We start from the raw sequence: 12,657 nt of genomic DNA on the forward strand, positions 1-12,657 counted from the left end.
GATTAATTGGGGACACATGGTTTGAACACTCCATTGGTCAAAGAGTTAAATAAAGAAAGCAGCCCAGCTCTAGCTAACATTAATAGCCTCACAAGAGCTCCGTTTTTCTACACATATTCAATTATCAGGAAAAGTCGACAGCACTTCAAAGTTAAAAGGTCTCGTTCAAGAGTAACAGTCTCCAAAGGAACCAGTTCAAGATTCAAACAGGTTTCTAACCTGTCTAATGCATCACTACAGATTTGGATTACAAATCAGTTTGACACGTTACTAGATTGGGAATTACTGTAGAGCAAAGAAAAGGGGGAAGTGCTCCTTTTACACACTGTCTTCATGAGCCACCAGATTCTGACATACATGCTTATCAGCCTACTCATCCACCACTAAGCTGACTTGGAATATTGCTTATTTATTGCTTGGTTCTATGCAGTGTTACCAGTGGTGTTACTTTAAATGATGAAATTGACTGTGGTGTGTACGAACAATGACCATGTAGACTGTCCAAGCAAACTGGTGCATACAGCTTCCATCTTCAGGAAGCTTGCCATATGCCCAAAATGTATTTCACTTGCCCAGTTCCTGCATATGTTCCTGGCTACTCCTCAGCTCCATAACAACCAATTCATAACTCTTAAGAACCTCTTCATTGCCAACATCCGCAGAAAAATCTGTTGCACCTCTTAATTCCCAGTCATCTCTCCTCATTTCAAAACACAAAAGTTTAACATCCAGTTATCAGGCTAGTCAGACACAGAAAATGTGTCTGATACAAGGTTTTCAGACAACATCCTCTCAAAGAATCTTTCAGAATGTATTTACTTGGTATGCCAGAAAAGTCCAGATGTATTTGACCCACATACTCTTTATGCTTCATGTTATCTTAACAATAAAAAGTCTCTACCCAGGTTACTTTATGCACTTTAAACACAGCTCTCTAAAATGGGACTTAAAAAGCTAAAGACCCAGGATGTCCATCTCAGCCATAATGGTTTTTTATTCCTTAAAAATGAAGAGTTGTAGCTCTACTCAACCATTCCAGCTAACCCTTCTTGCAGTGCTGACCAGAATTGTATTTCAATAGCTGTTTGAATGACATAAGAGCCACCCTTCTGCTGTGCTCCATTCTCTTGACCCTTTTCATTATGAAATATTTATCTATTTTCAGATACTATTTGTCATAAACAGCTAGCATGCAAGTGTTTAAGTCCCAATCTTTCTGCCCCCCTCAATATACACACATTTTATCCATAAAGCAAAACAAACTGCTAGCTACAGTCTCTGCTTTTCTCTTCAATCTTCCATGTTATCTGCAAGCTTTATCATGAAGGACTCATTTTCAGGTCACTGAAAGGCTTAAAGACTAGCTTGGTAGGATCCTTAATGAAATTGTCCTTCCCACCCTTCCACCCACAATGGTTCTACACTATAATTAGAGACATACAATCAGTCCACAATATAAAAAAAAAACCAAACCAAAACAACCAACCAACAAACTGCCTTTTGCAGGGACTTGAGCTCATAACTAATTCACATATAGCTATAAGGTGTTCTGGGCTACAAAGTAATCATGCCAGGAGTTCTATGAAACACAGCATAGAAGCAAACCACTTCCCTAAAATGATTTTTAGCTTAGTTTCTTGCTGCTATTGCCCTAATTCTGACAATGTGAGCCAATTTATAGATGCCTAAGCATGTTTATTTTGTATTAGTTATACCTAGCATAAAATCTAATACAAATGCATTAAGCTTTCCAAACACCAAATATTCAAGTCCTCTACAGTGATTCTATTATTGTGCTTGGATTGATATCAGGATGACCAGCCTCCCATTACCAGACACAATTTAGATATAAAGACAGCAGAAAAGTAGCATTTATTGAATCCTCCACTTCCTGCAGTGACAATTCTAACACATCCACCCAGCACGTTTAAGTTGATCAGGGTCTTCTTCTCTAGCATGTTTATGCTACTTCAACTTCAATTTCTCCTTGTAATTTTTTTGTTCAAAATATTCTGTGTCTACTCTGTTTAAACTGAAAGAATTGATAGTGATAAGTTACACATTTTACTAAATATTTTTGGCTGAAGAAGCTTGGTGAGTGACTGGTTTTTTTAAAGCAGTGTGTTTTCCTCCCAGAAGCACAGCTTTCTGGAAAACAAGTATTCCAAATGCTCAAAGCAACACTCAGTTACTTTGGTCTCATTTACATCCCTTCTCCCAACCACTCTGGCTCAATTGCTTTGTCTGTAGGATACCAGATCTTGGTAAACAGCTGTCCATAAAACCTCTCCAAATGCTTATTATGTGTACCTTTGAACTTCCCCATAAATATTCAGGGCTCCACTCAAACTAAGATGAAATACAAGAACTAAAGCCTTCAGGTACAGAAGATGAAAGACTTCAAAAAACCCCAAAATGTTGAAGTACACAAAAGTGCAATAACAAAAGCAGAGACTAATGTTAACTACTTAATCCTGGAGAAGATTTTATAGAACAAGAACTGCAATGAGTCTCATGAAGTTGGACAGTCCAAAGTGTCTGAAATGTAATCAATCAGCACATACTCCGCTTCATTCTGATTATTATCCTCTACTGTACCAAGTTATCTTTGTCATTTCCCACAAATATACACATAAAAACTATCAACTGCAGAACAACCACATTGCTTTCAGTCTATAGACAGCCTTACACACTAAAACTAATCCTCGCTGCAGTCACTCAGCAACCTAAGAGTGCCAGTACAAAATCTAGTGGAAGCTAGCAGCTGTTTTATCAAACGTAGTAAAGCAATACTCAAAGTTTTACACTGTCTGAAGATTATCTAGGAATTAATTTGTGTTATATATAGTACAACCATTTTCTGGCTAGTGTATTATCAAGAGACCTACTAGTAGTTAAAAAACCTGGCTACAAAGAGTCTTCAAAATTGAGAATGGGCCTGGCTTTAAAAGTTGCTGTAAACAGTACACTTTTGATACAGAAAGTAAGACTCCCCCCCCCCCCCCAAGTCTTACATCTCACCTGTACCAGGTATTTTTGGCTTCCATACATTACATACTGAGGGGCAAGACTGTAGATCATATAACTTGTATGAAGAACTATCAACAGAAGTATCATGCAGAGAAACAAGAGTGCTTGAGGTCGAGTTTTTCCTCTCCTGATTTTATAAAGCTAAAAAACAGAAAATGTACTAATATTAACATAATGAAAACCTCTTTTTTTCCCTGAAGACATTTAAAATCCTCTTTAATTCAAGTAACAGTTTTAATTCTGCTGACAGAAATGGGAGGCTGCTAAAACTATCCTCTGGCAACTTAATTCCAATAAGCCAAAGCAGGTTTTCAGGTGTATTTACCTGAATTTCAAAGCACAGCTATTTAACCAAATTAATTGTTGTTTGTATTAATAACCCAGAACATTTATAAGCATGCAGTTACTAGCATGATTTAAATGGTGTTGCTTGTCACTGGTAACAAGCTGTGCCTTGGTTTTTCAAGGAGTTTTACGCCCTTCAGTCAAGGTGCGGTGTCATCTATCATGGAGGAAGCTATGAGAGAGTATTCCCAAGGCTCTGAGAAAATTTGGACACCATATGGTGGCATCTTTTCCACTTCACACTGCAGAGAATGATATAATCCCTTGTTGTTACCCTGTAGATACCACTCCATTCTGTAACTCCCAAAGGCTCAACCTGAGTACCATATTAGGGTAAAAAAGCTGGCAGCTGAAGGGTAAAAGATGGAAGACCAAAACCAACAGCCAATCTCACAACTCATTACAAGGACTCAAGGTCACCATGCACAATTTTGGGGTGACACCACACAAAAGGGTGACAGTATTAAAGGGAAAGTAGGCACAGAAGCAGGGAAATATTTAACCAAGCATCACAGGCACAAATGACATACTGTTGGATACAAAGCTGCTTTTTCAAATACTGTAACATATTAATTTGCATCATATTTAGATATACCATATCATCACTGTACTGTTCTATCTCTTACCAAGCTACATAAACTTGCTTACCACCTAAAAAGCAACTCAAGCATGCACATTTCAGATTTTGACCATAAAATTCATTAATACTTCCAGTATATCAGAATTATATGGCTTTAACTTAGAAAAGTCAGAAGCCAGAGTGCCACTGATTAAACACTTGAGTCAGCTGACCGTATTGCTTAAACTAAAACATCAGTTTTGGTCTGATAACTTAGCAAAACCAGAACGCCTTTCAAAAGCAGTGAGAACTGTACAATAGGCTTCTAACACTCATTAGACATACAATGCTGTTTGCAACATGCAGTACTTACGAAGCAGTACGTAAATAATAGCTATTTATTAAATATATTCATTGTCACACATTTGTTAAACATCTTACTATTATAAGCTAAACTCTTAATTCATATTTACCCTTATCCAGAAGAACCATATACCCATATTTCGAATCCCTGCCATTGAAGTGAAGATAAAGTACATAACAATAGTTGTAATAAGAATATAATCCAGTGGAAAAACCTAAAACAAGAACACAAGCAGTTAAAAAAAAGAAAATGTTCAAACTAGAAAACAAGCTCTTCCCCCACTTCAATCTAAATACCTAGTTTCTACTTATAGCATCTGAGGTAGTAAGAGTCCTTCCCTCTAAAAGTTTTACGTAGCTGGCTCCAAATACAGCTAATATGGCCTGCTGCTAATAGAACTTATACAATAATTCTGGGAAAGCAATGGATGATTTTTCTTAATTTAAAACTTGCCTTAATTTTGAAGTGTTATACAGTTTTAGGCCAAGAAATACTTAATTCTGTTCTGAGAGTACACTTAAAAGAAAGTCTGCAGTGGTAACAATCATTTTAGGACTGTATAGGCATTCTATTTGTGAATATTTCCGATTTGCATACAAATTCATAAATATAAAAATCAAGTTTTATATGCATTAATAACAGCTTGAGATAATACTGTTGCTGAACACTACTTTTCTCAGTAAACTGCAAACTTAGGCGTTCAATAGTTTTAGAAACCATGGGGAAGCAATGCATTGTGCCAACCCATTACACCAAGAATATGGAAAGAACTCAACTAGGGGAGAATAAAGCACTAGCTTACATTAAGGCTTTTCTTTTTCTTAGCTTACCTATGACTGATTGCCAAATTTGTACGTGGCCTTGTTGCCTTCCAACCCTACTGAAGTTAAACAGATGTTTGTTCTTATGTAGGGTCTGTTTCAAAGACTAATGCTTTACTATAACATACATAACTGCACAGAGTATAGTATATTTTTCAAGGTGCAATAAATATATTAAAAAGTGAAAAAGTGCATTTATCTCACTTAAAGGCCATAAACTATCAAGTACACAAACAACTAGAGTGTAGCTAGGGCATGGGAGAAAGTCCATGATAACTACAAGTGATGTCATTCTTCATTGCCACTACATTCTCACCAGGTGAAAGTTAGTTTCAAGCACTACCCTCCTCCAACAACTGGCTTCCATCCACCCAAGATTTTCCTATCAGTATCTAATAACTAAAAGATTGTTAACAAGGAAGTTGCCTGGCTTTTACAGAATAAACATCTAGACAGTTTCATTTTAATGAATTAATTGGGGAGCATAGTTTGCCTTTTGATAGCTCACCAGAAAACAGAGGGGAACATCCTTACATATGTAGATCACCAATTTTTTACTTACTGTTTGAAGAATAGGTAACAGCATATTCAATGGATTGGTCAGATTAGTTCCTAAAATTATAAATCCTGAGTCGAAACCAGCCGAATGCAGAGCTTTGTCCAAACTGCAGTAATTAAGAAAAACTGGGTAAGTACTACAGCTCTCCCAGAGCTTTGTCTTCAGTTTAATTTAAAAGAGCAGCTCAAAAAAAGCTGAACTAAGCCCAGAGACTAACAGCTTTTTCATATCTATATAGACACAAGCTTTCTTTTACCACACTCATTGCACTTGTCCTATGAAAAGGTATATTGATTTCTGCATCTCCTTGGCATTTTAGCTTTTCCCTAGGTTGGGTCATAGAGCTTATTTGCCCTGTCTGAAAAACTAAAAATGCCAACATTTGAGACCTCTGGTTAGTGTCAATCTTCACTGAAATCCACCAGATTTGCAGCTGGCTATATTGCTTTCAACACCATGAAACAATTACAATGTAATACACATCATAATGGATTATACAAGTCATTTACTGCAAGAGTTTAAGCACCTGGTACCTAGCCCAAGAAGTACCTACATGCATTAAGATTCATTCAAGCAATCAGAATACTTCTGTAGTCTGAATTAAACTTCCTTAACATATACGCTTAATTTCTCTGCTGAATCAGAACTTTTCAGCAGCACGCAGTCAATCAAGCTGAACCGTGTCCTTTTTTCAATCTGTTTTATCACATTTTGCTTACTTTCAATATATACTATTATAATGAGAAATGCAGCTTTAATTACAGAAACATAGCATAGAAAAAGAAGTGGGATGACTCTTGAAGCAAACCACCCCCAATTTTGACATAAGAGCAGAAACTATGTAGTTTAAGTTGTTCAGGAAAATGCTGAAATTTACTTACTTTGACAAGAACAGAGAGACAGTGAAGAGCAGTGCCACTATGATGAAGAATACTCCCCACACAATCTAGAAGTAAAAATTTATTACAACTTAACTGAAAGTGATTGCAGTTGATACAAATGAAGACTTGTCTAAAGTTTCAATAAAGGACTAATGATCTTGGACCACCTCAGAGCTCAAACACACTCGAAACAGTAACTTTTCGGTAAATACTATAGAGAAGTGCCAACAAAAAGTTTACTCTGTCAAACAGGGTTTATGTCAACCGTTTGAAAAGTTGATTGTCTGAGATGAAAACCACCTCTTTGCCTGTTGAATACACTAAGCTCAGGATGAAGCATTAGAAGTACATCACGTGCTACAGTACAATACAGAAGTCTACCTGTAAGTCAAAAGTGACATTAGGAACACAGATGAGATGTTATCTCAAATGAACACAGCATGTAGCAGAAGGTACAACCTGTACTTGCTATATTATATGGAAAACCTTAACTGTATACATGCATGTGGGTTTAATTAAGGGAAATTAGAGTTTGTTTCCCTTAGCCACCATGCCTGCATGCTCACCTTCCAACAGGAGGCAACCTGTGAACAACTTACATGAAACATCTCACCTTTCCTGAATGAGAGCGCTCCCTTCTGTAGTGCTACTCAAACACTCAATAAGCAAATCACTTGGAGGGAGCGATTTAAAACTCAAGTCGCCAAGCCCAAATACCAGGTCTACCTTTTTCTTGCTTCTGCCTGCAAGTCATCTCAGTTACTCATCCGCATTGAGTATTTCAAAGCAATTTTCAAGGTTCAAGTTATAGAAATCATCAACTTCACAAAGTATTTTGACACAAAGGTTTAAGTCACCTAGAGATTTAACTCTGAAGTGATGTGAAGACTTGAGAACGGACTAGAAAAAATATAAAATGCTTATAAATAATACTAAGGTAGTAGGAAAAATACTTGAGTTTCAAGAAAATCTAGGTGAGTTCTACTTAAATACTATTATTCTAAAACACCACCTATCCACAAGTGATTAAAGTAAGATGAGATTACTATGACCACATCACTACCACCAGATAAAGGCCTCTCTTCTGGAAAAGATTCTAAAAGACCTTCCATACCCCTTTAGCTGCACTAGGCAAGTCATTGGCCCCACAATCTTCCTTGGGAGTGCATTCAAGAATTTGAAACCCCAAAAAAGTGTAACAGCTGTGGTTATTTAGCCAGCAAGTCATAAGCATAGGTAAGTACAGGTAAAAATTTTTTAAGGACCACTATAATTAAATGAAATACTGCTATTGTTTTTAAAATCAGCAATAGCAGGTTTTTTTGTAAGCTTTTGCACACTAATACAGAATTCCTGAGATACGAAATAAGAACAGAACTTCTTGGCTAATCCAAGGCAGGATATGAAACACTAAACTAAGTTTACCAGGAGTAAGCGAAGATTTTGTAGACCAACCATATCAGCAGTTAAGCTGGTTTTGCACATTCAGGTTTTTCATGTTTTAAGGACTAGATTAAAATAAGCTAACATCTTAAAGAGCTAAACAATTTAGTCCCTGAATATAGTCAGAGTATGAAAAGTTTGAGTTTATTTTAAACTGGAGGAATTCAGGCAACTTAACAGCAAGTGTAGAGAACCAAAAGTAATATTCTGATACCTGTACATTCCGTAGTCCCTATTTCCTTCTCATTTTTATCTTTGGAGGAAGCAGCCACCTTCTTTGAAAGGTGGCTTCATTTCTTTCAGTTCTTCTATGAATGGTCTGAATCCAGTAGATTCAGAGAAATAAGGTTGTTCCTTATGATCTTAATTAAGAACACAGGAAAGTGTTTTTATTATGCCTACCAAACACAGCACTTGAGCCAGGGACTTAATTCTCCAAGCTGTCCTCGACAAGAACACCTCCTGTTATTTTTCCTGGGCTACAAGCTAGTTCAGGAAGTTATTCTACAATTCTTTGGCAGGTTTTCTCTCTCACAGTCTTCTCTTTGGGGGGGCTTAGGGGATGACATACAAAAGTGAGCCCAGATAGCAAACCCATTCAGTTACAGCTCCAACAGGTTCACTGTATTTTCCCAGAAACCATAGTCACGGAATATGTTGGGGTAAGCGTGCTGAACTTCCCAAAACATTATTGTTTTCAAATTGCTAGGCTTGAGACAACCTAGACAGACTTATTTCCAAATTCTATATGCAGGAACGCAATGCATGGTCTTCCATATGAATGAGGGAGTTTCATAGTTTAATTTTTTTTACTAACCTTAAAACTTGGCACACAGCCATCTTGAAAAGGTTAAGAACTTTATTACAGCTGCTCATTAAAGATATTCAGAGTTACAATGCTATTATTGTTCATTAAATTCTCAAGACAAGCTTCCATCTGCAAACTCAAACAGAGTATTAGAACATCGCTTATAAAACAGCTCAAATTATGTAGGCCTTATTAGGTATAGATTTAGAGACTGATACCAACTACTAACTCACATATTTCCACATATTTAAGTGTATTAAGATTTTACCTCTCCACAGCAAACTCCCACTAGGTATTAGCCATACAGGAAACAGATGTTTAAAACCAGTTAAGACCAAGAGTCTGAAGCTTGCATTACTTCATTACCTTCTGCCAACTACTGCTGGTAGACAGGTATTCGTATTTCCTCTGGAATATGTCTGTCTTCTGAAGTGATGCATAACACTCTTAGACGTAGATAAATGGTTGAAAAAGCACTCCTTTTCCCATGTTAACCTCAACTCCAGTCCCATTAAATACGAGATTGAAAAGGCTTGTATTAAAGACCTTCATTCTACCTTAGTTCTTCCTGTATTTCCACAGTGCTATTAAGACTACTGAACCACAAATGATTTGCAATTAACATGAACCTACGTTTACACATTTTCAGAGCATCAGTTGACTTAGGTCTTTCACAGAAGGGATCCTCCTCATGTTCTTACCTAGATTTTCCTCCTACCTCAACTGATTACAGACCAATCGACACCTCATTTCTAGCCTATTAACCAGCAGTTGGCCAACGATTAGGAGAATACCAACGCTCAGACTAGTAGTTGAGCTTGCAACTTACACAGTCCAGCTGAGCCTTATCAAGTGGTATCAACCTGAATTAAACTAAAACCATACCTCCAGTTGGGTATCACTTGGTATCTGGGTAAGGGAAAGAGTAAGTACTCCCCCCCGCACCCCGTCAAAGCCCAAGATAGGCTAGAAAAAAAAAACAAACAAAAAAACCAACAACATAGCAGCAGGAGCTATATACTCACTGTTGCCTTCTACTCGTCACCTATAGCAAAGGACAAATCTGTCATCTAGAATCTTATTGGGACACTACTGTACTGTTGTTTGCTAGCTTTGAACCAACTAGAATACCTTCAAATATTCTAAATACACTTAGCCATGAAAATTTACAAGATAATTTTGCTTTGTGTCACAGCGTAAATGAGAAAGAATCCAAGCCCCTGAGAACATGAGTACATGCTCAACTTCAGAGCAAAGAACAGCACTTAATCAAACCTCTTGTTCTCACAGCAGGACTATTCATCAACAGATGCTGAAAAGCTTTTACTATTAGAACAGGCAAAACCAAAAAGCCTGGGTTTCAGCCAAACAACACAGAGAAATTTAGTAAGGTCACTACAAAAAATAAGAAGAAAAGAGAAAGCAGCCCTTGATCTTTATTAAGAGAAGTCTAACTTCCAATGCAAGACAATCTTATTTCCTACTCCCTAATCCTTTTGAAAGCAGGACCTCAAAGCAATGGTACCTCAAGCTATATTACCTCCTCCACTACAACCAGGTTGAACTGCTCCATTGCCAGGCCACTTCCTCACATCCCTCAGCTACAAAACATAGACCCCATACCCACCTGTACTCAATCATTTGCTACAGAACAGGTTTCAGAGCTGCTGCCTTGCACTTACATCACTTTGATCACCTCTACACATCTACTTGGGTGTTCTAATCTACGATCTGTTGGGCAAGCTAATATACATACAAGTAACTGCAAAAAAAAAAAAACCAAAACAGTGAACCATGCTTTTATGCAAGACTGCAGATACTACAAAACAATGAGTTGAAATAATACGTACTAATACAACTTACACTGCTGCTCGCAATGAGTTCCTTCAGCATCTTAATAGAAAGCCTCTGCACAGGTGAGTAAGGAAGCAGCTAAAGCAGAAGACAGTAAGAACCAGTATACTTAAAGCTTTGGTTTACATTTGAACATACAGGATTAAAAGACATGGCTAAGCAAAAACCAAGACAAAAATGTCAATATAGGCATTTCTCAACAGTAAAAATGGAAGTATGCTATTTCTAGGTCATAGTGAAAAGTTGAATTTCATTTCAGTTTAGTAAGTCAGGCCAAATAATTTAGAAATATTCAACTGATTAGTCTATTTTTCCACTGCTACTGTACATAATCAAGTCACAAGCTGGTAAGTCTTTTCTGACATTATTCATGTTCTGCTTACACCATTTTCCCTGGTACCTTCCTTCAACTTCTTAAACATTCCCCTGACCCCTGCAACATCCTTGTTTGAGTTATTTGGAGCTCTTCACCTCCTACCCCTCGTATACTCACCCGTCCAATTGTTTCCTACAGCAGTACTCACGTACCAATAGAAAAAGAAACTGTGAATCTGCTTAGGACAGCTATTCCATGAATTTGAACCAACACTGAGGCAACACAAAAATTTAAAGCAGCAGTCATCCTCTCAGGGGTGGTATTCATTAACAGAGTAAAGAAAACTGGTGGCACATTACTGAACAAGTACACCAACTGAGAAGCAAAGCTGGAATCCTCACAGTGAACACTTACTATTTGTATTGGATTTACATGGCAATGTTTTGGTATCAGGGGGGCTGTAGGGGTGTCCTCTCTGAGGAGAGGCCAGAGGCTGTTTTGCACTAGACAACGCTGTTTCCAGTTGGCACCAACTGCCCCGCTACTGGCCAAAGCTGACCCAGCAGCAAAGCTTATGGCCCCTCTAGGAAAACATATCTAAGAAAGGGAAAAACACAAGAGTGAGAGGAAAGAATGAGAAATAGCCCTGTAGACACCAAGCTCAGAGAAGGAGGTGCTGCTCTAGACAGAGGAGCAGACATCTCCCCCCCAGCCGTTTAAGAGAGCCATGCTGAGGCAGATAACCACGCTCAGCCCATGGAGGATCCCACACCAGAACAAGAAGATATTTTCTTAAGTAAGCTGCAGCCTGTAGAGATCTCACATGCAGAAGCAGGTTCTTCTGACAGGAACTACAGCCCATGGAGGAAACCCATGCTAGAACACCGACAAATTGCGAGGAGAAAGCAACAGCAGAGAAGAGATGTTACGGACTGATGGCAACTCTCTATTCCCCATCCCCACTGGGCTGCTCCAGAGTCAAGACTGAAGGAGTGAAGTCAAGCCTGGGAAAGAGTGGGGAGGGGCAGGCAGGTGTTTTAAATGGTCTTTGTTTTTCACCATTCAAATCAATTTTAATTGGCAATTTTCCTCAACTCTGTTTTGCCCATGACAGTAACTGGTAAGTGCTTACCCCGTCTATCTTGACCCACACATTTTTCCAACTTATTTCCTCCCCCATCCTGTTGATGGGGAGGGAGAGAGCAGCTGGGTGGGCATTTGGCAGCCAGTAAAGTCAACCTGCCAGCACTATTGTGTGACACAATCTACTTCCCAGGAGGTTTTAGGTAACCTGGCAAACATGGGTTAAAAATTATTTAGATGAAGCAAAACACTTACTACTAAGTTATCACTATGTAAACTTTGGACATGAAATATTCACACACCTTGCTTGTCACATTGCCAGCCTCCCTGATGTAGAAGATGCAGCTGTGAATGCAGGAAGAAAGCCTGTCAGTTTAGCCACACCACTTTTGAGGCAAGTAGACTGACTCCTGACAGCACCTACAGTCTGCACTAACACTCTGCCAGCATGGCTGTTATCCAAGCAACTGCCTACAGTGTCCCCTCTTTCAGCTCTCTCCACAGAAGTGGTGGGGTAATCAAAAGCACATTAAAAAAAAAGGAATACCCTAGCCCTCCCATCCTCAAGACAGCATTAACTGTACCTATGCTTCT

At 38.3% G+C, this 12,657-nt stretch overlaps 1 protein-coding gene across 1 annotated transcript in view; it reads right to left on the reverse strand.

Annotated features, from left to right (window-relative positions):
- LMBRD1 (LMBR1 domain containing 1) overlaps positions 1-12,657 on the reverse strand; it is an 83,857-nt gene that overhangs the window by 19,668 nt on the left and 51,532 nt on the right. The window contains exons 10-13 of the mRNA XM_069804591.1: positions 6,560-6,624; positions 5,682-5,784; positions 4,408-4,512; positions 3,022-3,171 (exon numbers count right to left, since the gene is read on the reverse strand). Of these exons, the coding sequence (XP_069660692.1) occupies positions 3,022-3,171; positions 4,408-4,512; positions 5,682-5,784; positions 6,560-6,624 (423 nt within the window). The remainder of the gene's footprint in view (positions 1-3,021; positions 3,172-4,407; positions 4,513-5,681; positions 5,785-6,559; positions 6,625-12,657) is intronic.

The sequence above is a fragment of the Haliaeetus albicilla genome, chromosome 17 (genome assembly GCF_947461875.1).
Source record: "Haliaeetus albicilla chromosome 17, bHalAlb1.1, whole genome shotgun sequence".
NCBI classification, from domain to species: Eukaryota; Metazoa; Chordata; class Aves; order Accipitriformes; family Accipitridae; genus Haliaeetus; species Haliaeetus albicilla.